The 23,663-nt window shown below is 50.4% G+C and overlaps 1 protein-coding gene across 2 annotated transcripts in view; it reads left to right on the top strand.

The window, feature by feature from the left end:
* Nucleotides 1–23,663, top strand: part of Tspan14 (tetraspanin 14) — a 60,347-nt gene that overhangs the window by 28,047 nt on the left and 8,637 nt on the right. For both annotated transcript variants that reach the window (XM_004658002.2, XM_045137118.1), the window contains exons 2-5: nt 1,870–1,967; nt 20,039–20,089; nt 21,402–21,548; nt 22,915–23,085. In XM_004658002.2, coding sequence (XP_004658059.1) covers nt 1,887–1,967; nt 20,039–20,089; nt 21,402–21,548; nt 22,915–23,085 — 450 coding nt within the window. In that variant the 5' untranslated portion in view covers nt 1,870–1,886. The remainder of the gene's footprint in view (nt 1–1,869; nt 1,968–20,038; nt 20,090–21,401; nt 21,549–22,914; nt 23,086–23,663) is intronic.

Below are 23,663 nucleotides of genomic sequence, written 5' to 3' on the forward strand. Positions count from 1 at the left end.
AGGAGGACATGTGGGGGTGCTGCTGTAAGCTTCAGGGGTCCCTCCACCCAGGCAGAGCCTTCTTGCCTTTACTGGCTGAGTGGCCATGCACCCTTAGTTCTGTGTTGTCCCATGGGTGGATCATGTCTAAACCTGCCCTGTCTTTCAGCTCTTTTTCCACGTAAACATGTTTCTCTGTAATCAAGTCCCCATTTCCTTGGTTGGATCTGGTGGATGGGGAAATGTTCAGTATGGACTCTGCTGTCCTGGTGTCTGTCTCTAGTGTGTTTTTGTTTTGAAATGATCTTACTCTAGGCTGACCTCAAGCGTCTCCTAAGTGCTGAGGTTCCAAGGGTGAGCCACCATGCCTAGCTTCTCTGTCACAGCCTGCCTGGCCTTGGACAAGTCACATGACAGTTTTTGAACTCTGGTGTCCTTGGCACAAAGTGAAAAAAATCAATACCCAGTTGAGAAGGGGATGAGATAAACAGTTGGGACGGTTCCAGGCAGAGTCCTTGGTACTTGACAGGCCCTTTACAAATTGTCATACTCTCTTCTTTTAACCCCCTTTCTCTTTTTGGCACGTATGTATGGTTTGCATACATATGTATATGCGTGTTCATATATGCACAGGTGCATGTATGTGTGCAGGTGCCTGTGCACATGAATGTGGAGGCCGGAGGTCAGTCAGTATCACGTGTTCTCTGTTGCTGTCCATCTTATGTTGAAAACAATGTTATTTATTCATGGACTTACCAGCAGAGACAGAAAATGAGAACTGGCACACAAGGACCTCTTGCCACTGCCAGTGAATTTCAGAGGCACGTGCAACTTTGTGCCTCTGCTTTATGTGGGTACTCGCGAGTCGAACCCAGGCTGTTAGGCTTTGCAAGCAGAGTACCTTTAACTGCAGAGTCATCTCCAGCACCTCTGTTTTTTTTTTTTTTTTTTTTTTAAACCAGGGTCTTAGATTTCACTCTGGCCCCGGATGGCTTTGAACTCCTGGTGATCCACCTACCTCAGCTTCTCATGTGCTGGATTATAGGGGTGAGCCACTGAATCCTTCTCCACCTTATTTTTAAATTTTTATTTATTTTTTGTTTTATTTATTCATTTGAGAGAGAGGAAGAGGCACGCTAGGGCTTCTAGTCACTGCAAATAACTTCCAGATGCATGTGCCACCTTGTGCATCTGTCTTTATGTGGATACTGGGGAATTGAACCTGGGTCCTTTGGTTTTTGGAGGCAAGTGCCTTAACCACTAAGCCATTTCTTCAGCCCAATTTTTATTTTTTTACAACATTTATTTGAGAGAGAGAGAGAGAAGCAGCTAGAGAGAGAACGGGTGCCCCAGGGCCTCTAGCCACTGTCATTGAACTCCACACACATGCGCCACCTTGTACGGCTGACATGGATATTGGGGAATTGAACCTGGGTTCTTTGGCTTTTCTGGCAAGCACCTTAACTACTAAGCCATCTCCACCTTAGTTTTTGAGACAGGGTCTCTCTCTGAACCTAGAGCTCACCAGTTTGACTAGACAGTAAGCTCTAGGGATCTGCATGTCTCCCTGCCCCAGCACTGGGATTACAGGCGTCTTTGTGTGGGGTGCTGGACATCCAGACTCTGACCTTCACGATGGCACAGTGAGCTCTTTGCCCACTGAGCCTCCTCAGCCATTCCTTTTATTATTGATTTACTTATTTGAAAGCTGACTTACCCTGACTTTTGCCCAGCCTGTAGCTAGCACTGGTAGTCCACTGTGCTTGGACTAGCAGAGGGACGTGGGGGAACCGGGGCGGTCCCTGGCATTGGAGCGGGAGCCTCAGCTTTGCTCGTCCCTTGGGCAGCAGGTCAAAGCTGAGCCTGCTCTCACGGTCCCTGTCTCTGCAGGTCCTGCTTCTCAGAAGATGCACTATTACAGATACTCCAACGCCGAGGTCAGCTGCTGGTACAAGTACCTTCTCTTCAGCTACAACATCGTCTTCTGGGTGAGTGCAGGGGAGTGGCCACATTCTCCTGCGTGGTCCTTCCTCAGAAAGTCATGACACTTCCGGACTTTAGTGCTCAGACCCCTGGGGAAAGGCAGAAGGCAGACTCCGTGACTCCCATCCTTACTGGACCTTCCAGTAGTGCTGTTGGGGTGCACCACTGTGACTGAGGCAGGATTAAGGGCCCAACACAGCCGTAGGAGGTCAGGAAGCCTTATGGGTCTGGCCTAGGTAGCCCACCTTCCCCCATTCCAGCAACGCCTCAAGGAGACAGACATGGGCAGACCTACTTTGTGGGTTAGGCTGTCTTCTTCTTCCTGGGGGTCATAGTGGACGAGAGTTACAGACTACTGACCTGCAATGCTTATAGCTTTGCCATGAGTGCTTCTAAGAGCCTGCTGAGCACAGAGAGCCTTCTGTTTGGGGAGTGGGGACAGGAATGAGGAGGTGATCTGGAGGTTGTGAGACCGTAATATTAATGAAGAGGCAGTCCAGTGGGGGTCTACAGAGGGAAGCTTTATATAGAAATGGCATTTGTAAAGGCCTGAAGCAAGAGTAAGCTCCGGGCATGTCAGCAGGAGACGAGAGCGGTGAGCGAGGGGACACGGTGAGGACAGGGATGTTCAGGAGTCAGGCCCTAACAGGTCATGTAGACTCAGTGAGTGGTTGAAATGACTCTTTCTTTGCAGTGCTGAGAATTGAACCCAGGGACTTGTACATGCTAGGCGAGTTCGGCAGCATGTTTCGTATTGTATCCCACTCAGTGTGTTTGGGAGTTTCTTGTCCCAGAGAAACAGACTCCGCTGCACAGCTTCTCCTTTCAGCCTAAGCTTTTATCTGTGCTCATTTTTTTTTTTTTTCTCAGCAACCTCATCTTGGCCCCTGAAATAGAGAAATCGGGTATTAAAGTGCATCTTAGCCTTCTGTCACTGTGAGAAAATACCTGAGTTGTTAATTTCTAAAGAGAAAAGTGGTTGTCTTGGCTCATGTAAGAAGTTCCAGTTAGTGGTCAGGTGGATCTGTTACCTGTAGATCTTGGGAAGTGAATGTAGGGCAGAGCACATTGCTCTTTCTGTGGTTAGGAAGCAAAAGCAGAGAGGATGGGCGAGCACCTCACAATCCCTTTCAAAGGTATCCTCCCTGCCACCGTACCCCACTCCTACAGGTCCTGCCAGCTCTCAGTAGCACCACCCTGGGGGCTGAGCCTTCGCCACATGGGCTTCTGGGGGGGATTCAGCATGCACACACTTAGCAGTGTGGTCCCTGGCACTGGGGGCTCATGCCGCAGCTTCACCACATGTGGCTTCCCGGGCCCATGCTGCTTTCTGTCCAGACAACCCTCCCCGCCTCCAGTGTGCTTCTTATCCCTCAAGCCAAGACCACATGCTCTGGGCCCTTGTATAGCAGCCCTTCCCCCAGCTCTACTTGTCTGGCTCTGCCCCTGGACCTCTGTCTTGTCATGAGTTTTGCATTGCTTCCGTGGCCAAGCACCCTGGTCACATCTTCAGAGGCTCTTTGCAACAGATTCTTAGCTCTTGGAGAGCTGTTCTCACCACGAACACGCTGGTAGAACCAAATTCCGAGTTCATGGATCCAGAATCGGAGTGCATCTGCTGGATTGCAGGCCGTCCTGGTGCTTAAGGGTTTTGCAGAACTGGTGATGTGTGTGGTTGAGTTAATCGTTTTTGTTGGTGTGCACTGGGCTAGAACAAAAAGGAACACACAGGAACAGCGAGGAAACAAGAGAACATGGCTGTGAAATGCAAGTGGGAGGCTGGGCACCTTGCAAAGACCGAGACTGCTGGATGCTTTGCTCAGTTTCTATCAGGGATTGGCTCCCTGCACAGGAGCCAGCAGTGCGGGGGGAGGGAGGTCAGGGCATGGAGTGCACAGCCCTCTGGGAAGCTCACCTGAGCAGCTAGAGGAGGCAGTCTTTTCTGGGCACCTGGATACAGGGTGACCTCTCCTCTGATCGCAGTAACCTTGGAAAGCCTGGTGCTGTCATTGAGAAACCTTGGAGGTGGCTGAAAAAGTATAAAATGCTGTGCCAAGACCTTATCTCTTCAGAGAAGTTTGGTGTGTGTGTGTGTGTGTGTGTGTGTGTGTTTTAACGGGCAAATATAAAAATGTAATGAGCTTCAAGTCCCATGATCTGGCTTCAAAAACTGTCCATACATAGCTGCTTCTGTTTCATTTGTGCCCCACCCCTCTGGGATTCGTTGAACCACAGCCCGGGTAGATCATTGGCACAGTGTTTGTTTTGTTCTGTTGACTTTGAGGTGAGCAGTAGAGTGTGCAGAAGGTGTCCTGTTGTTTCTGTGACCACTTGGGCGTGGGGCGGGACAAGCACTAGTTTTAACAGCGGTTTGCCGGCTTAGCACTGCATTCAGTCGTTTTCTTTGTGGATGGATACCTGAAACATGCCCACAGTTCCTGAGAGTGTTTCTTTCTAACTTCGATGCTGAGGTTCCCCAGAGACCATCATCATACCTGATTGGGGTGAGAAGTGTGGATCCTGCTGTCTCCTGAGTGAGGTTAGAGATGGGCTTCATGAGGCTCTTACCACAAGGATGTTAGGAAAAATTGCTTCCAGCCATCCTAACACTTTGGGAACCTAGTGCTGTTTATTCTTCTTTCTTAAAAAAATTGTTTATTTAAGAGAAAGAGGGGGGAGAGAGAGGGAGAGAGAAAGAATGCAGCCAATAGAAAATGGGTGCGCTAGGGTCTCCAGCCGCTGCAAACATACCCCAGACGCATGCACCACCTTTGTATCTGGCTTTATGTGGGTACTGGGAAATAGAACCTGGGTCCTTTGGCCTTGCTGGCAAGTGTCTTAACCACAGAGCCATCTCTCCTGCTCCCTGTTCTTCTTTTTAATCACTCATTGGTTGTGTTAGACATGTTTCTATTGTAAAATCTTCCTTCAGCTCAAGGAAATGCCAATCAAAACCACAATGATGTATCATTTCACGCCCACTAGGATGTCTGGCACAGATGTGGAGACATTGTTGCCCTTGTACATTGTTGGCAGGGGTGTAAATGATGCAACCACAATGGAAAGAAGGATGGTGATGCCTCGGAAAGTTAAAATACAATTGTCTTGTGATCCAGTAATCCTCCTTCTAGGTATATACCCAGAGAATTGAAAGTAGACTGTGGGGCTGAGGAGGTGGCTTAGCGGTTAAGGCATTTGCCTGTGAAGCCTAAGGACCTTGGTTTGAGTCCCCAGGACACATGTAAGCCAGATGCACAAGGTGACACATGCATCTGGAGTTCGTTTCTCTCTTTCTTTCTCTTTCTCATAAAAAATATTTAAAAAAATTAAGCTGGGCATAGTGGTGCATGTCTTTAATCCCAGCATTTGTGAGGCAGAGGTAGGAGGATTACCATGAGTTCAAGGACACGCTGAGACTACATAGTTAATTCCAGGTGAGCCTGGGCCAGAGTGAGACCCTACCTCGAAAAGTAGACTGTGAAAGAGATACATGGACACCTATGTACATAGCACATTATTCACAGTAACAAAAGTTGAAGTCACACTTGTCCACTGATGATTGAGTGGCTAAGTAAAACATGGTATACACATGCCACAAAGTCTTATTGATCTTGGAGAAATTTTCTGGAAAGATCACTCCAATGCCAATATGAGTGAAAGTAGAGGAGTGTATTTCTTGGGGAGGCCAAGGAGCTTGAGGTAGCCCTCCAGAGAAGCTCTGGCCCTGAGCTGAGGTTTTATTTTCATTTTATAGTTTTCTTAGCCAAAGGGAGGGTTGAGTGAACAATTTGCCTGTCGATCATTTCTATGATACAGGGCCTTATGCATACCAGGCAGGTATAGTACATCTCGTCGTCCAGGTTTGCTATTGAAAAATATTTTTTTATTATTTATTTGTTAGAGAAAGAGGGAGGGAGGGAGGGAGGGAGGGAAAGAAAGAGGTAGAGAGAGACAGAAGGAGAGAAAGAAAGAATGGCCATGCCAGGGCCTCCAGCCATTGCAAACAAACTCCAGATGCATGCACTGCCTTGTGCATCTGGCTTATGTGGGTCCTGGGCAATCGAGCCTGGGTCCTTAGGCTTCGTAGCAAGTGCCTTAACTCTTAAGCTATCTACCCCAGCCTCTGTTTTATTTTTTGAGATAGGGTTGCTCTAGCTCAGGCTACTTTAGAATTTTCTATGTAGTCTCAGGTTGGCCTCGAACTCATAGCAATCTTCCTACCTCTGCCTCCTTAGTGCTGGGATGTGCCATCATGCCTGGCATACAAATAATGTTTATTGAGAACTTTGACATATGAACATAATACAAACTGCTCATATTCCCATCAGGTTATTCTCTTTTCTCTCCTCTCCCCAGAAAACTTACTTAAAAAGACAAGCAAAATAAAACACGACTTTTTGACAGCCTCCGTAACATATAGACAGTATACTATGAATATAACCTCCTCCCACTACCTTCTATTTTACCATCTAAAGGCCCCTCTCAGCTGAATCCTTCTTCTCTCCACCCCGTCTCTACTACTTGGATGCCGTTATTTCCCCTCCTATACGCAGGTCTTGTGTAGGTAGTGCCAGCCTCTGTGAGGTGACAGCTCACTGCCGTGAGAAACCCACTTTGGCAGTAATGGCGTTAATCCATTCGTCCTCTTGACCGAACTGAACTGCCTCTCAGCACTACTGGTGCCTCGGGGATCCAATGTCCCACACACGAATTTCGGGGACACATTCAAGCCATAGCTGGGAATTACTCTTTATTGATTACAGTTTGAGTTTCGTAAGATGAGTTCTCTGGAGGGATGGTGGTGATAGTTGCCCAGCACTGTGACAGCCACTGAGGTATAGACTTAAAATGATTAACATAAGTTTATGTCACATGTGCTTTACCACAATTTAAAAAGTCTCACTACAGCCGACAGAGGAGGACAAGCTTCATTCACATCGTATCGTACTTGATTCCACAGAGAATGTGAACTTTCTTGGATTTGCTGGGTGAATTCACTAGAGAGGTATTCACTGCAACCCTGGGATTGCATTCTGCCCTGAGCCTTGGCTTTGATCTCCAGAAGTACAGATGTAACCCTTGCCTGGATGTATTGCCCAGAGAGATTGAAAGTGAGGATCTCAAATCCCCTCCATATACAAACAGCAATTCTGTGTTACGTCACTGGAAGAACGTGCTGCTTATTTTTACTATTAACTGGGTGTGGCCGGGTGTGGTGGCACACGCCTTGAATCCCAGCACTCAGGAGGCAGAGGTAGGAGGATCTCTGTGAGTTTGAGGCCACCCTGAGACTACATAGTGAATTCCAGGTCAGCCTGAGCTGGAGTGAGACCCTACCTCGAAAAACAAAACAACAATAACAGTAACAACAACAAAAAGAAAAAAACAAAAACAAAAAAGCAAAAATAACAAAGAATCAGTCATGATGTCTACTCTACACTGTACTAGAAACAGTAGCCACAGCAGTAAGTACAGAAATGGGGGCTGGGGAGATGGCCCAACGATGAGGAACACTTGCTGTGCAGCCTGAGAATCCAAGCTCGAGCCCCAGCACACAAATAAAAACTCCAGTGCCAGCCGGGCATGGTGGCAGCACATGCCTTTAATCCCAGCACTTGGGAGGCAGAGGTAGGAGGATCGCTGTGAGTTTGAGGCCACCCTAAGACCACATAGTGAATTCCAGGTCAGCTTGGGCTACAGTGAGACCCTACCTTGAAATACCAAACAAAAAAAAAAAAAAAAGGAAAAGTATGTGATGGGCATCCTTAGTGACTTGAGAAAGAGTTGTAGCCTTTTTGCTTGTAAAATGTGTAAACAGCCTCTCAGCCCATGTGTGCAGCCTATTTCTGAGTGAGACCGTGAGCTGGGAGCTGTAGACTCGGTGCTCTGTGACTAACGAGGCATGCGAGCTCCTCTTGGAGTAACAAACAGCTCATGTGAGTAGGGTGATGTAATTGATAATTCTAATCAGGAAGCTTTTAAGAGTGAGAGAGGCTATTGAGTTTTGCCAGAACAACAGGTGGCCCCCAAACCAGTCCCAAGCCAAACAGGGCCAGTAGCCACCCTATTGGAAAGGAAGGGCAAGGCCTGGTGCCACACCAACACAAGGACAGTTGCTTTCTGGCCACGTGACATGAGACTGGGCCTTGATCCGCAGTCTGAATGCAGGTGGTGACTTTTTCTCTGTCCTCCTTTCCTCCCCTCTCCTCACTTCTCCCTCCCTCCCTGAGAAGAAGTCTCTAATGCATCCCAAGGTGGCCTTGAACTGACTAGTTTCACATCCCCATCTGAGTATCCTCAGATTCTGGAAAGCTGCCCTATCACATGAGTATCACTTTGCACAGAGCATTCCAGATTGCCACATAGTCCTGCTTACACTTTTCATAAAAGTCCCCATGTTGGACATTACTTTGTTCACCGTAGATAGGGATGTCGGACTAGCAGATTATCCCTTTTGGGAAGGGCAGGGAGTTACTTGCTGAAATACATTTCCAGGAGTAAGTGGGATAGATAGAAGATGTGTACATTACTGGCCTGCATGACATCCTTACACAGTCAAAGTCACTTCTCCAGACGGCTGCCCTGATGCAAGGAAATGGATCACCTTATCTTTTGGCAAAGGTAGGAGTATGTTATGTTCACATTGAGTCTTGCCAAGGCATGGGGAGAACTGCTCAGCCAGAGCCTCCATTAGAACTGCAGCATGGCCAGGGTGCCCTGCAGGAGGCAGCCCTGTTCTCGGGGGGGGGGGGGGGGATTGCTCAGGAGGCTGCTCAGAGAGCGCTGAGGTGAGCTGGCTGGGCTAGACTGTTACATACGCAGGGTGCCTCAAGTCCAAGCAACCTGGTGTGTGTGCGTGTGACTCCACATTGTGTGTGTGTGTGTGTGTGACTCCACATCTTGTGTGTGTGTAACTCCACATCTCATGTGTAAGAGTAACTCCACATCTCGTGTGTGTGTGTGTGTGTGTGTGTGTGTGTGACTCCCCATCTCTTGCAAGGATCACAGCATTGTACAGTCCACCAGAGTCACTTTTCTTCTGTTTGGGAGTGCCTTAGTCCTGTCTGGTTTCTGTTCTTTTTCCCCTTCAGCAATCCCTTTAAAAACATTCTGTTGTGTTAAAAATAAATTCTTTGTGGGGCTGGAGAGCTGGCTCAGTGTTTAAGAGCACTCCTGTCAAGCGTGAGGAGGCCGGAGAGACCACCAGAACCCCCATAAGCAGTTGTGTGTGTGTGAGTGTCACTGCTCATCGTGTGTGCGTGTGTGTGCGTGTGTGTGTGTGTGTGTGCGTGTGTGTGTGTGTGTGTGTGTGTGTAGTGTAACAGTTGGGCATGGCCATGCACATCTGTAACTCCAGTCCTTCAGGGAGCCGAGACCTAGAAATCACGAAAATAGCAGCAAGCTCTGGGGCCAGTGCGATTCTGGGCAGATCCCATCAGAGTGGAAGAGCGAGGGAGCAGGACGCAGGTGGTGTGCTCTGGCCACGGCCCCCTTGCTGCGGCGAGCACAGAGGGAACAGCCTGAACACATACATGTGCAGACGCCGCGCACGGCACTCACACATGCCTGTTGTGGTATCATTTAGAAAGAGGGACCTTTATTCGTGCCGATAGCACTCTACGCCCCATAACCACCCTCATCGCAGTGGGGTTAAAAGTTTCTGTCACTCGGGAGCACTTCTGCAGCCTGTGCAGTCCTCCCTAGCCTTCCGCAGGTGACCACTGAGTCCCCTCCTGTACGTTAGACTTGAGTTTTAATTAGTCTTCTCACCTTCTCAAGTTGTCGCAGTTAGACACGACAGAAGTGCGCCTTGCAGCCATTGTCAGTGCGGCCGTTGGTACTCGGTGCCTTCCTGTTCTTGGGCAGGTCTCACTGGGGGCCTGTGTTGGTTATGTCATTGATCACTGCTTGTTTTTATTCTTTCCTTCTGCTTGGGTGATTTTTTTTTTTTTTTTTTGGTTTTTTGAGGTAGGGTCTCACTCTAGCCCAGGCTGACCTGGAATTCACTGTGTAGTCTTAGGGTGGCCTCGAACTCACGGTGATCCTCCTACCTCTGCCTCCCGAGTGCTGGGATTAAAGGCGTGCGCCACCACGCCCGGCTTGGGTGATTTTTTAAAACCTCTTTTAAGCTCATGAAAGCAGAGGTATCTGAAGCTGTGCCTTTTCATCTACCATGTTAATATTACATTTTTGCTTCAGTTGGTTAAGATGTTTTGTGTGTGTGTATTGTGTATGTAATTTGCCTCCTCACCTCGGCTCCAGGATGGCTTCAAGAGTTTCTCTTTGGGCTGGAAAGGTGGCTTCATGGTTAAGGTATGGTTAAGGTGCTTGCCTGCAAAGTTCTCCAGGACCCACATAAAGCCAGATGCACAAAGTGGCGCATGCATCTGGTGTTCATTTGCAGTGACTGGAGTCCCTGGCACACCCATTCTCTCCATCTCTCTTCTCTTGGTTTCTATCTGCTTACAAATAAATAAAGAAAAGATACTTTTAAAAGTTTCTCTTTTTCAGTAGCCTTCTGCAGTTTCATTGCGTCGTGCGGTTATGCTTTCTTGTCACGTGATCGATCCTGTTTGGGGTTCTGTGGGTCTCTGATATTTGTGACTTTATGGGTTTGATTTTGCTTTCAACTAGGAATACTTTTTGCAACTAGGTTATATGTGGATAAGATAAAGAAAATCTTGCCCTTGATGCAGAAGTGTGGCAGTCCTGTAGGCTGCCAAGGTTCTGCCCATCTTAGCTATTTGCCCCTCTGCTTTTAGTTTGTGTTGTTTCTGTTGCTTCATCTTGAAGTTCACTGACCTTCCCTTTTCTTGTTGGCCTACCTGGCTGCTGAAGCATCTAGTGAGTTCTCCACTGCAGGTGTGTGTGTGTGTGTGTGTGTGTGTGTGTGTGTGTGTGTCTAGTGCTGGTTCATGTGTGTATTTTTTTTTTTCTTTACATCCATATAATACTTAGAGTCCGTTTTCAGTTCCTTGCTAAGTTCCTCTTTACTTCTAGACCCTTCTTACTGATTTTTGCCCTTTGCAGGTTACATACATGTTTTTCTTTCTATTCAGTACTTTTGTTTTTCTTGAGGTGGGGTCTCACTCACTCTAGCCCAGGAATTCACTATGTAATCTCAGGCTGGCCTTGAACTCACATCGATCCTCCTACCTCTGCCTCCGATTGCTGGGATGAAAGGTGTGTGCCACCACGCCCAGCTTTAGTAGCTTCCGACTGGATGCTAGGTAGTATGGGGTTGCACAGTACTTGATTGTGGAAATATATCGTCTGAGTTACTTGCGGTTCTAAGCTATTCAGATCTGTTAAATACAAAAACATGCCAGTGTTGGAGTACAGAGGTACCCATGGTTTGTGTGGCTGGGCTAAAGGAAATGCTATCCTCGTCCTCAGATCCAGACAGCTGTAATGTGATAGATTAGTACTGGGCTTGGACAACCATGCCTTCAGGTGGGACCTGGTCTCAGCCTGCTCTGCACATGTTTTGTTGGAACCCAGCCACACCCATTCATTTGTGCTTTATCTCTGGCCTCTTCATTGTCAAGAGCCAGTTGAGTAGTTGTGTCAGAGCTCATGGGATATTTACTGTTTGACACTTAGTAACCTGGACTTCGGCTCACTCACTGTGAACTAGGCTGGTAGAGGCGGAGCTGGAATGGGGCTTCCTCACCATCGCACTGGGGTGCTGCCTACAGTCTCCCCTGCATATCTGTTTCTCTGCCTTCTTTCCTGGACCTTAGATCACAGGCGGGGCTGACTGGGAGTTATCAGGCAGTGCGGAGACCTTGGTGGAAGCTGCCTCTGGAGTCCTCCTTGCTGGACCAGGGCTGGGTCAGCCTCAGTGTGGTGCTTCCCCGGCTCAGAGGGGTGGGAGCCGCCAGGCTGCCCTTCCGGAGGGAGGAAGTGCTGGTGTACAATAGCTTTGTGACCCTGGCCAAGGCCCCTCCTGCCCTGGGCCCCATTTTCCTGATGATGAGGAAGCTGGGTCCCCAGCATTCCTCCTGGTTCTCAGATCTTCCAGACTTGCATCTCACGGACTTTCAATTCAGACTAGCAATATGAAACTGACTGTTCATTTATTTTTTAAAAAACTATTTATTTGAGAGGGGGCAGATAGAGACAGTGGGCATGCCAGGCCCTCCAGCCACTGCACATGAACTCTAGACTCACGCACCACCCTGTGCATCTGGCTTACATGGATACTGGGGAATCAAACCTGGGTCCTTAGGTTTTGCAGGCAAGTGCCTTAACTGCTAAGCCATCTCTGTAGCCCTAAGACTGTTTTGAAAGGCAGTTCCCTACATTGTTTAAAGCTCAGATGGTCCCCAGTGTAGAGGTGCAGAATGGCCTAGCCCCACTGGGTACTCTGACTCCCCTCAGCAAACTGGGGACTCATAAGCCAGGTTGGGTCTAGTTTGTGTTCCCTGAAAGCTTTTCTGGACTTGGATTCATTGAATCTTTGGCATTTGGAGTGGGCACAAATCTCTGGTGGTGTGTGAACTCCCAGACCTAGACTCAGGATTTTCTGTTCTGGAGTGCCAGGATGGTAGGCATTCCACACCACCTGGCAGAACTTAGGATGGCAAAGCTTAGCCAGTGGCAGGGCTTGTGCCCTTGCTCATTTCACAGATTGCCAAACAGAGCCCCTAGGAAGGGCTGGCTGCTCAAAGGCTCTGAGGTGATAGGAACACAGCTGATGTTCTGGCTTCCTCTGCCCCCTCCCCTTTTTTCTGGCCCCATTCTTCCCTGCCTTGCTGGCCAGCTCTGGAGTGGGTGGGCCCTGTTCCCTGGACTGCACCACTGCTATCTATGCAAGCAGAAGCCCAGTGAGATGTGCCTTTGGAACAGAGGCCCTCTCAGGAGAGAGGCTTTGCTGGGGCTGTCTAAGGGTGGGGCTGTGTGATAAACCCAATAAAAGCAACTTAAAGGAAGAAGAACTTTATTTTGGCTCCTGGTTTGGGGGTGTGGTCCTTGGTGGCAGGAAGGGATGGTGACAAGAGCTTTGGTGTTTGGTCACAGTGTGCGCAGTCAGGAGACAGGTGAGGGCTGCTGTTTCATTCACTTGCTCTTTTGCTTTTTCATAATTAAATTTTATTTACATGTATGATCATGTGTGTGCGTGCATGCATGTGTGTATGTTTGTATCCCATATCTTTCCACTGCCAATGAATGCCAGACACACGCACTACTTTTTGCTTCCGGCTTTACGTGGGCGCTGGCCAGCTCTGGATGAGGGCCAGTCTAGGACGAGGGCCGTGGCAGGCTTTGCAAGCAAGTGTCCTTAACCAGGGAGTCACCTCCCCTCCTCGCCTCCTCCGCTTCATTCCCTCTGTGACCCTATCCTATGGGGTTGGTGCGCCCACGTTTGGAGTGGGGTCTTCTTCATTAAACCTTTGTGGAAATGCCCAGAACTGTGTCTTCTAGGTGATTCTAAGTCCTGTTAATGCAGGGTTTGGGGTTCAGTAGGGGTCTTTCAAACTCTGAATCCCAATTTTGAGTCCTTATCCTATTTTTAACCAAGAATTGATAAAAAAAAATACTCAAGAAGAATAAAGTATGAATTACTGAGTTTATTTGGGAGAAATCACCAATTGTGGGGTTTATTTAAGAGAAATTGTGGTCTAGGAAAAGGCTGGAGCAGAGTCACAAGCACATGGGAGATAGGACGTAGGGAGATTTAGAAGAAACTTGTACATATGTGGTAGGCACAGCGTCTGCCCTGAGGTTCATTCAAGAGAAATTGAGGTCTGGAAACAGCCTGCGTTAGAGCCACAAGCACAAGGAAGCTAATAGGATCTAGAGCTTACGTAGAGAGATTCAGAAGAAACATGTTCTTGTGTGGAAGACACAACACCCACCTTGAGCCTCCCCGTGCACAACAGTTACGAGCAAGTGGTGATGGCTTAAGAATGGCAGAGACCAGACAATTCAGTTGAGAAATGGGTAGTGGCGAGGTACACTCATGGTCACCCCGACTTTAGGGAAATTGCACAGGTAGTAGGTCCAGGGTTTAGAGGAAATACACACATGGTGGACTCAGAAAAATCATACATGTAGTTAAAGTGAGAAGTTACCCCAAAGCATAAAGCAGAGGTGAGCAGAAAACTGGAAAGCCAGACTTGCGTGCCCAGACAGAGCTCACAGAGGGCAGAGCGAGGGCAGAGATGAGCATGGACAAGCCTTTTTAGGCCATTGGACATGCGTTCTTTCATCAGACTCAGGTCTGTAAGAGAGAAGACCTGATTGTAGGCCCAAGGGGGCTGACCCCAAAGGCCAGTCTACCTAGGTAGTGTGCGAGACTGTGGAGGCCGCAGGGGATGATGCAGGCTTTCTGGATGAAACTGGATCAGACACGAGTTCCATTCCTGCTAAGGCAGGGTGGCATCTTCTGGTTCTTTCTTTGGGCTCCTGTCTGTTAACTGAAGCTACGTAAAAGAAGCTAGCTTTCTCCTCAGTCTCCCTCACCATCAACTTGACCGTCAAGACTAACGATCCCTGGGCACCCCATGTCTCCAGTACAGCAGGTACAGGTGTATTTGTGGTCACCCTGATGGCCCCCCAGGCCTCAGCTCAGTACTTCAGGAGGGCTGGGCTCCTCCGGCATAAGCAAGACCTGTAGGAATCTCCCTCCCGCCCTTACAGCCTTCCTGTCTGATGCGGAGGAAAAGGCAGGCTCAGAGAAGGCCTTCTTGTGTGATGTGGAAGAACGACAGGCCCAGAGAAGGTCTCTGGCTTGGTGAGGCCTGTGCTGGGACGTGGAGGCAGAGTTGGAGGCCGGGGCTGCTGACCGGACCGCGCTGTGCATTGAGTGCTGCTCTGAGCTGCCTGTGTCTCCTTGGCTTGCTCTTGGGTTTCCTTCTTGTTATTCTGGAGACCATTACAAGGAGTCCCTGGGAAAAAGCTCTGAAGTCAGCGTGAGGGAGGGAGGAGGAGACTGGGTAAGAACTAAAGACCAGCAGAGCAAAACCTGAGTGCTGCCTTGCTGCTGGGGTTCTGGAATGTGCTAAGGAGAGACCTCAGCAGCCAGCAGGAGATGCCCGAGTTCTTTCACTGTGCCTGCATGGCCCTGTAAGGGAGCAGGGCCTTGCCCGTCTGCGTGAGACCGCCTGTGACCTGCCTGCAGTTAGAGCTTTCTTCTCTAGTCCAGCTCACACTTCCTTTGGGACTTGATCCTGCTCCGGTCAAGTTCCACAGGCTTGCTCGAGTGGTGTGGCATTTTCCCGGGATCAGGCAGGCCTGGCCAGCCCAGGGTGACCGATAGGACCTTTATCTTCTTTCACTGGGTCCTCTGTCTGAGGGGGAAGGGTCAGTTCTGAGTCTTTGCAGTGACCCCGCAGAGGCTCATTGGCTTGGTTGGGACACAGGTCATCATGTGTCTCCTTCCCACCTGGCCATGGCTTTATACTTGTCTGTAACCCTCTGTGGACCTCTTCACTTCTGGGCTCCTGTGTACATGGTCCTTGGGGTACATGGCTCAGGGTGCTGCTTCTCCTATCCTGAAAATTCTGGGCTGCTGCCCTGTGGATATGTTAGAGTCAGAGACCTGAAGATTGGGTTTTGAATCTGCTATCAGTTCCCTTGTGATCTTGGACAAGTCACTCACTTCGGAGCTTTCCCGTCTGAAAAGTGTGACGAGTGTGGAAGGACGTCACGTACAGTACGTGTTCGGCAGTGTGGAGCTGCAGGAAGGGGTGGGGCGGCTTCCCCGGTGACCTGCCGCCCTCTGTGTGCGCACTGGGCCCAGGAGACCGACGGTTGACCCCCGTTTGGGCCTGGCTAGAGCGGGCCCCCAGCGTTAGTAGAGAATTCAGTTAAAGCTATTCTGAGTGGAAGGCACCCAGCAACACAATCTTTCCCAGATGGTTGGCGGCCAGGGAGGAGGGTCCATCCCGCTCCATAGACCATCTGCCTCTGAGTTCAAGGACAAAGCTGGCAGCTGCCCTTGCTCACTGGTGCAGATCTTACATGAGTTCCAGGGCAGGTCACTTCCCGTGTGGTCTTCCCTCCGGTCTCTAAAAGGATGATGGGTCCCCAGCGTTCTGTCTTGGGCAGTGTTCATTGAGCCTCATGGTCTAACATGTGACCCTCAAGTTCCTGTCTTTTTGGTACATGTTAACTTTAGTTCTTCCTTTAAAACAAAATGGAAAAAAAAGAGAAAGAAAACAACCCACACAACTTCTTCTTAGTCACTGTGAGAGAGAACTTGCTGCAGGTCTGGAGAAGCAGTGAGTGCATTGGGCTGGGGAAGAGTGACTGGAGCAGGCGTGAATGGGAGTCCACACAGCTCTGCGTGCAGAAACACATCCTTGCATTTGCTGAGTCACCGTGGGGCGTTAACACTGCATCTGGCCATCGCCTCAATGAAACGCAGGAGTATAGGTGGAGCCAGGGCTGGTTTGCAGTGCGGAGATACAGATGCAGATTAGCAGATTAGCTGTGTGGTGCGCAGGGGAGGGGGAGAAGAAAGGGGAAAGGGGAGCTCTGGATGGCCATTGATTGAATGCTACCAGGCAGCCTTTCTCTCCTGTCCACTGGGCTGTCATGTAAGTGGTTAGGCCGGCCTGAGATGACAGATGGGAGCCTTGGATGGGGGCCTGTCAGACCCCTTTCAGCCTGGTTATACACCACTCCTGTGCCGATCCACACGTGTGTGTGTGTGTGTGTGTGTGTGTGTGTGTGTGTGTGTGTGAGAGAGAGAGAGAATCACCTGGGCCCATGCCTGGCCCTCAGGAGTGAATGAGACCCAGAAGTGTGTCTGGGAGGAGGGCACAAAGGACCGCATGGCGAGCACCACCATACGGCTCAGGTTTTCACATGGGCCACTCTCTACTTTTATCGTGTTGTACCCTCCACAGTGTTAGGTTCTGTCCCTGAGCAAAGCTCACGCTTCTGCCCTTAGAAGGTATGGCTTGGGAAACACAATGGGTGAGCAGTCCATTTGGGCTGGGATCGGTGCATTCAGAAGGAGCAGCTGAAGGTGTCCTGAGTGACGGACAGGGCAATGATAGGCATCTCGGGAAGTTAAGGGAAACCCATGTGAAGTGAGGGCATGGAGGAAGAGCCCTCTAGGCCAGGGGCAGTAGGCTGTGGCAGCATGAACTTTATTCTAGCTGTAGAAAGAGCTATTGGAGAGTTTTGAGGAGTCAGGTGACCCCTCATCCCACAATCACTCTTCAGAAGCTCTCGTTCCGTAAGTGAAGATCTAGCCAGCCGTGGACAGGGACTACTTTGAAACTATACTGCATACATTTTTGTCATTATTTCTTAAAACAACAGATATGATACCTATTTATATGGCATTTGTAGTGTACTAGGCATTCTAAGTAATCTAGAGATGAGGAAGGATGTGTGTAGGTTCTAGAAGGGCTTTGAATATCTGAGAACTTTGCTATTCACTGGGGTCCTGGAGCCAGCTCCCCTGTGGATACCAGGGGACAGCTGTGTTTTTAAAACATTGCTTCCATTGCTTGCAAGCCTGGGAAGGGGCTCCTTTGGGCTCCACCCTGACATGGACAGGTGGGAACAATCAGGAAGAAAACTGGATGCATGTGTTAGGTGCTTTGAGGGCAGAACCAGCAGAGTCCTGTGGGTGGACATGGAGTAAGAGGAAAGGAGGCATCGACTCAAGGGTTGGGTTTCCTTTCCTTTTCTTTTCTTTTCCTTTTCCTTCCCGTCACGTCCCTTCCTCTCCCTTCCCTTCCTTTTTCCCTTCCCCTCCTCTTCCCTCCCCTCCCGTTTTTATTAAGGCAAGCCCAACAAACTGTCCTCTTTATGGGAAGGAGGGAGGGAGGGAGGGAGGGAGAATTGGCACCAACCTCTATACTGTAATCAAACTTCAAATGTGTGTGCCACCTTGTGTGCATGTGTGACCTTGGACTTGTGTTACCTTGTGCATCTGGCTTACATGGAATCTAGGGAGTTGAACGTGCGTCCTTAGGTTTTGTAGATAAGCACCTTAACTGCTAAGCCATCTCTCCAGCCCTGGGTTTTCTTTTAAATAGCTGAGTTGTCAGGTGGTAGTGCCATTTAATGAGAAAGAGGAGTTTGGGAGGAGCAAGCTGGGAGAGGCAGGAGACTTAAGACCCCATTTGGGGCATCGTAAGATTGCAATCTCACCAGATGTCTCAGGTGGGTGAGTTAAGGAGATGGCAGTGTGAGTGGTCTGGACCTTTCAGCCATGGAGTGTGGGTAGTATTTAGAGCTGTGTTGTGGTCCCCCGAGGGCTCCAGGGCACAGCAAAGCAACTTGGACTGAACTGTGAGGTTCACCCTCACATCGTGGGATCTGAAACAGGAGAAGAAACAGGCAGAGAGGAAAACAGCTCAGAGAAGGGTGTACTTGATGTCCTTAAACCTGGTTGAAGGAGGGAATGGCCAACCATAACCCCACTTCTGATGAGGTCAGGTAAGCCAAGGAAAAAGACTTCTAGCTTTGTTAAGAGAAGTGAGTCACTGGGGACTTTGGGGAGTGGTGGGTGACCAGTTTCTTTGCTTCCCATGCCATTGTGAAACCCAAGAGGGAGAGGAAGTGGTCAGTACCTCATCCAGGAGAACAGAAAACCTTATCTAAGAAATCTGTGTGGTGAGGGGTGACCAAAGAGGCCAGAGTGGAACCACGGAGCCTGAGCTCCAGCAGCCCAGGCCATTGCCTGGACAGCCCAGTGCTGGCACTTAGGGTGCTCAACTGTTATCTTCTGGGCCAGTGAGTGAGAAGCAGTGAACAGAGGGAAAGACTTGGGATAGAGCCCTTCTTACTGCCTGTACCTTTATTTTATTTTGTTGTTTGAGAGAGAGAGAGAGAGAGAGGGAGGGAGGGAGGGAGGGAGGGAGGGAGGGGAAGAGAGAGAGAAAGAAAGAGACAGAAGGAAGAGAGAGAGAGAGAGAGAATTGGCACACCAGGGCCTCAGCCACTGTCATCAAACTCCAGATGTTTGTACCACCTAGTGGGCATGTGCAGCCTTGCACTTGCCTCACCTTTGTGTGTCTGGCTAACATGGGATCCAGAGAGTTGAACATGAGTCATTAGGCTTTGCAGGCAAGCACCTTAACCACTAGGTCATCTCTCCATCCCTGCCTGTACCTTTTGGTTTTGGTCTTCTTAGGGTGCCAGTGTTACACTTTTGTAAAATGGAGGGGTTGGAGTCCTGTCAGGGCTTGTCCAGTTGGAGTTCATAGGTCACTTTGGGAACTGGCCATGGGAAGTTGTGAGCTCTCTGAAACTGTAATGCAAAATATTGGGCTTGTGTGCATTTTATGAATGGTTTCTGTGATCCAGAAACCCTGGAGACCTCCTGGGGTTTCCGTCAGAGGGCCTTCCTTTCCATGCCAGCCTCTTGAGGCCTGCCTTGAATGAAACGGGCAGAGTCATCAGAAAGCCTGAGAAGAATCCAGTGTAGAAAACTGAGTCAGAGAAACTGAGCCGTGTTTATCATGAGGTACTGATAAATGGAGGCGAAATGTCCGCATACTGTAGAGAACCTACCAGAAGAGTAAGACCGAGCATGAGGAGAAAGGATGTTTTCTATGGACAAATGCTCTCTGCTTTCCAAACCTGGGTGGTGCATTTGGGTGGGCCCCTGCAGGTGGAAGGTTGAGGTTAGAGGTATTTCTCTTCTGAGTGAGCTCATTGCTTAATACAGGTTTGTTTTAATTTATTAGCCAATAATGTGGTGTTTTCGGAGCACCTGTGGGCCTCCTGCTTCATGTAGGTGCCATGGGAACAGTGGCCTGTAGCTGCTTCTCTGCATCTGGAGTCTGAATTCTGGGCTGCAGGCCTGAGGTGGGGAGCACAGATGGTGCAGGACTGTGGTCCCCTGTGGCCTCCATTCTCTGGGTCATGGGCCCGTGTGCGTTGATGGTTTGTCAAACATTAAGGGGAGGTAGGTACTGGTTCTCTGCAGAGCCTCCGTGTCCTTTTCATGGGACAGAGAGCCTTTGTTTATTGCAAGAGCCAAGTGCACCCTTGGACGGGAGCCAGGGCACCCCAGCAGCATGTGGACTTTGCTCTTAAGAAGCATGTTCACGATGCTAACTCTTACCTAACTTTGTTTCCCTGTCTTCTCTACCCTGCTCAGCTGGCTGGAGTTGTCTTCCTTGGAGTCGGGCTGTGGGCATGGAGCGAAAAGGTAGGCAGAAATTCTCTGTCAGGCCTGGTTGTCAGGCAGCCAAACTCAGAATTGGCCCCTCCTCTAGGCTGTTCCATAAAAACAAGGCAACCTGTGCTGTCTGCAGTGGTTACTCTTGTCCCTGTGGCTGCCTCTGCTTCTGGAGGTCAGGCTGCTTGGCCAACACCAGGCCAGTTAGGGGTGGATTCCAGAGTGTGGAGAAGCCACAGGAAGCCCTAGGGCTGTGCTCAGGCCAGGTCTGCGGCTGCCTCCCTGACCCTGCCTGTGCCTTTGGGAGCAAGGGAGCAGGTGTTTATTCCTGAAGTGCTTGCCCTTCCACACAGCAGACCTGGGTGGTTCTGTGCCCTTGGGTGCCTTGGGGGTTGGGCATCTGTGTACTCTGCCTGGAGTGTGAGGGAGGGTAGGCCAGGCTCTTTCTGTGCAGCCAAGTCAGGGACAGTTGGTGTTCCAGGGGACTGGAGCTCCACTATGCAGCGGAGTCATGGTGCTGCTCTTGGAAGAAACTGCCTTTGCTTTCAGAAAGAGGAACCAGGAGCAGTTAGATCTATGAACCTTCCTGCATCACTTGTAGGAGCTAGCTAGTTAAGGCCCATCTTCGAGGTGGCCTGTGACTCCCCCCACCCCCATAGCAAGAGCTGGAGTTCAGTCTCTTTGCCCCTGTGACCTGGAAGCAGCAAACTGTGACACACAGCACCACTGTGTGGCCACATTTGGGACTGCAGCAGCTTGACCACGCTGAGCCCTGAGCCTTCCTCCTCATAGAACTGCTGTGTCCGTTGTGGCTGCCACTAGCCACATGTGCCCGTATTTAGATAAGTCAGAACTAAGTACAAGGGAACATTCAATGCTTAGCTGTCCCTAGCCACCTCCCAGGTGTTCAAACTCAGGTGCGGCTACTGGTTCTGTCTTGGATCCTGCAGGCACGGAATACCTCTGTCACCCCAGGAAGCCTGGCCTTGCTGGGTGTCTTCCCATAAGAGGATTCATTTTGAGATGGTCTAGTTTTTGGGCAAAGGCCTCAGGACTCCCCTTCTGCTCAGGCTTGGCCAAGGCACCCTGCAGGACAGAGAGAGCTCGAGGTCAGGGATTCACTGGAACTCATAGCCTTGGTGTAGACCAAGAGCTCCATGGAGGGTTCTGGGTGCTGAGGTGGGTGGGTAAGGGTACAGTGGCTTCTGGCTTGGCGCTTCATGAGAGGACTGAACCCTGGGAGGCAGGTCTTGGGGCCTCACCTCTGTTGTTGACATCGTAACTGTAGAATTTCCTCAACGTCCCTTGGGGACTGCTGCTGCCCTGCCCTCTCTTCCTCTAGGGAGTGCTCTCCGACCTCACCAAAGTCACCCGGCTGCACGGAATCGACCCAGTGGTGCTGGTCCTGATGGTGGGCGTGGTGATGTTCACACTGGGCTTTGCTGGCTGTGTGGGGGCCCTGCGGGAGAACATCTGCCTGCTCAAGTTTGTGAGTGGCCGAGGGGGGGACGGGCAGGGAGGGAGTGCACTGTGGGGAGGTGTGCGGGCTCTGCTCTGAGCTGGTGGAAGCAGAGGGGCGGGGGTGCTGCTCCTGGGACCCCACTGCCTCACTGGAGGGAAGAATCCAGATGAGCTGGTCCCAGAATGAGAATGAGGCCCCTGTGGGGTCCCCCAATGGGAGGAGCCAGCTGTTTGTGTGCTCCCCACCTCCTCCTGCACTGAAGCCAGAAGCTTGTTTGCTTGCTGCCCATCTTTGCCCTTCCTGACTGAGATAGAGAAGGTGCCAATGACACGAGAAATCACTTCCCTCCTCCAGGGTGTGCGACTCTGTTGGATGTGTGCAGTGCATATTCTTAATTTTCTGCCAGAGCTGTGGGTTACTAAAAGTTTGGTTTTATATTTAGATACCAATTCATTTTTAAATATATTCAGTTAAAATTAAATAGTACCTGGTGGGGAAAACACATTAGTTTTGTCCACAGTCTCTTATTTGTTGAGTTTATTAGGTCAGGCTTTCTCCATTTAAAAACCAAAGTACATGCTTTTTTCCTGTCCTCTTAAAAAACTGCAGCAGAACTTTACCACCACACTGTGTGTCCCCTTGCATCTGCGCGGGGAGACCATGCAGCGGTGCTTCTGTTCTGGGAAGAGTTCCTCAGGGTTTTGTTTTCTTTTTTTGTGGCAAAGCTGCCTCGTGTTCTTGGTGGCTGGTGGCTGGGAGAGCACAATAGGTGCGTGGGCCCTTGGGAGAACACGGACCCTGTAGGTGTAGGCGTGGCCCTGAAATGCGCCCATGTAGACCAGTGACACCATGGTCCCCGGAGAAAGTCACCACTCCTTGTGGCCGGGGCAGCCATGTACCTGGAAAAGTCGTCTATGGCTAATGACCGTGCCCTCACAGGTGGGTTAGGTACTGCTAACGCTGGCACTCCCAGAGTGGTAAAGAGCCCTGCCTGGGAACTCAGATGCCCCACATGAATTAATGTGATCACAGACAACCTGTGTACCTGAGTGTCCTCGGTTTTCTTGTCCCTAAAGTGGGGGTGACAGATGAGAGTTCCAGGATGTGTGTGTGGCACATAGTGCTTGCTCCCTGTGGAAGGAGCTGGTGTCCCAGTGAGGAAGGAGTTCCCAGCCATGACAAGACCTTCTCGTTGACGGATGCAGCTTTCCTCCTGGTGAATGATGGGCACAGGCACTTTCTCGCCTCAGTTAGCTCGCCTCACAGTTCTAACTGTGCAGCCCCTGTCCCCAGGTGAAGAGCAGCTGAGCACCAGGCTGTAGTGCATGGGGGGCCTGGGCCGGGCTGGGCCGGGCCGTCCGTGTGCTGACTGAGCGCTCTCCTTGCCCTGCAGTTCTGTGGGGCCATTGTGCTCATCTTCTTCCTGGAGCTCGCTGTGGCTGTGCTGGCCTTTCTGTTCCAGGACTGGGTAAGGGATCGGTTCCGGGAGTTCTTCGAGAGCAACATCAGATCCTACCGGGACGACATCGACCTGCAAAACCTCATCGACTCTCTCCAGAAAGCTGTAAGTACTGCCTCTGATAGGCCCCCTGGGAGAGCGTGTGTACCCGCCTCTGAGCAGCCTGGGCTATCCCCTAGCTGAGGTGGGGCACGAAGCCTTCTCCCCTCGGCGTGTGTACTTGCGTCTCGCTGAACTGCTGACACGCCGGTCAAGGCAGCTTCTCACTGTGCTGCATTAGGAAGCAAGTCCACGAGCCCTTCCTTCTCCTTTGGGGCCAGCTTTCCCAGCCTTGCCCAATAACCATGTTGGCAGAAACAGTCTTACCCAAGACTTGGGCCCTGTGGGTATGGGCAGGGTGGAGGGGGTAGAGAGCCCCACCCCTTAAGCTTGTGACTCACTGACTGAGCTATTCCTGTCTTCTTCCCTGAGACCTTTTCCCCTTTCTATTTGAGAAGGGCAAGCTGCTTGAGAAGCTGTCTCAGATGGAGGGATGTGACCTCTCTGGAGCTAGCTGTCCTGGGGTGGGAGGTCGAATCAGCCCCACAGGTTGCGGCCCTGTCTTCCTGCTCCCTCGTGGGTAGCCGCACCTGGAGGGCTTGATTCTCAGCCGCCATGGTCCCGGGAGGAACCCACTCCCTGTC

This window comes from Jaculus jaculus, chromosome 18, assembly GCF_020740685.1.
Source record: "Jaculus jaculus isolate mJacJac1 chromosome 18, mJacJac1.mat.Y.cur, whole genome shotgun sequence".
In the NCBI taxonomy this organism is placed as follows: domain Eukaryota; kingdom Metazoa; phylum Chordata; class Mammalia; order Rodentia; family Dipodidae; genus Jaculus; species Jaculus jaculus.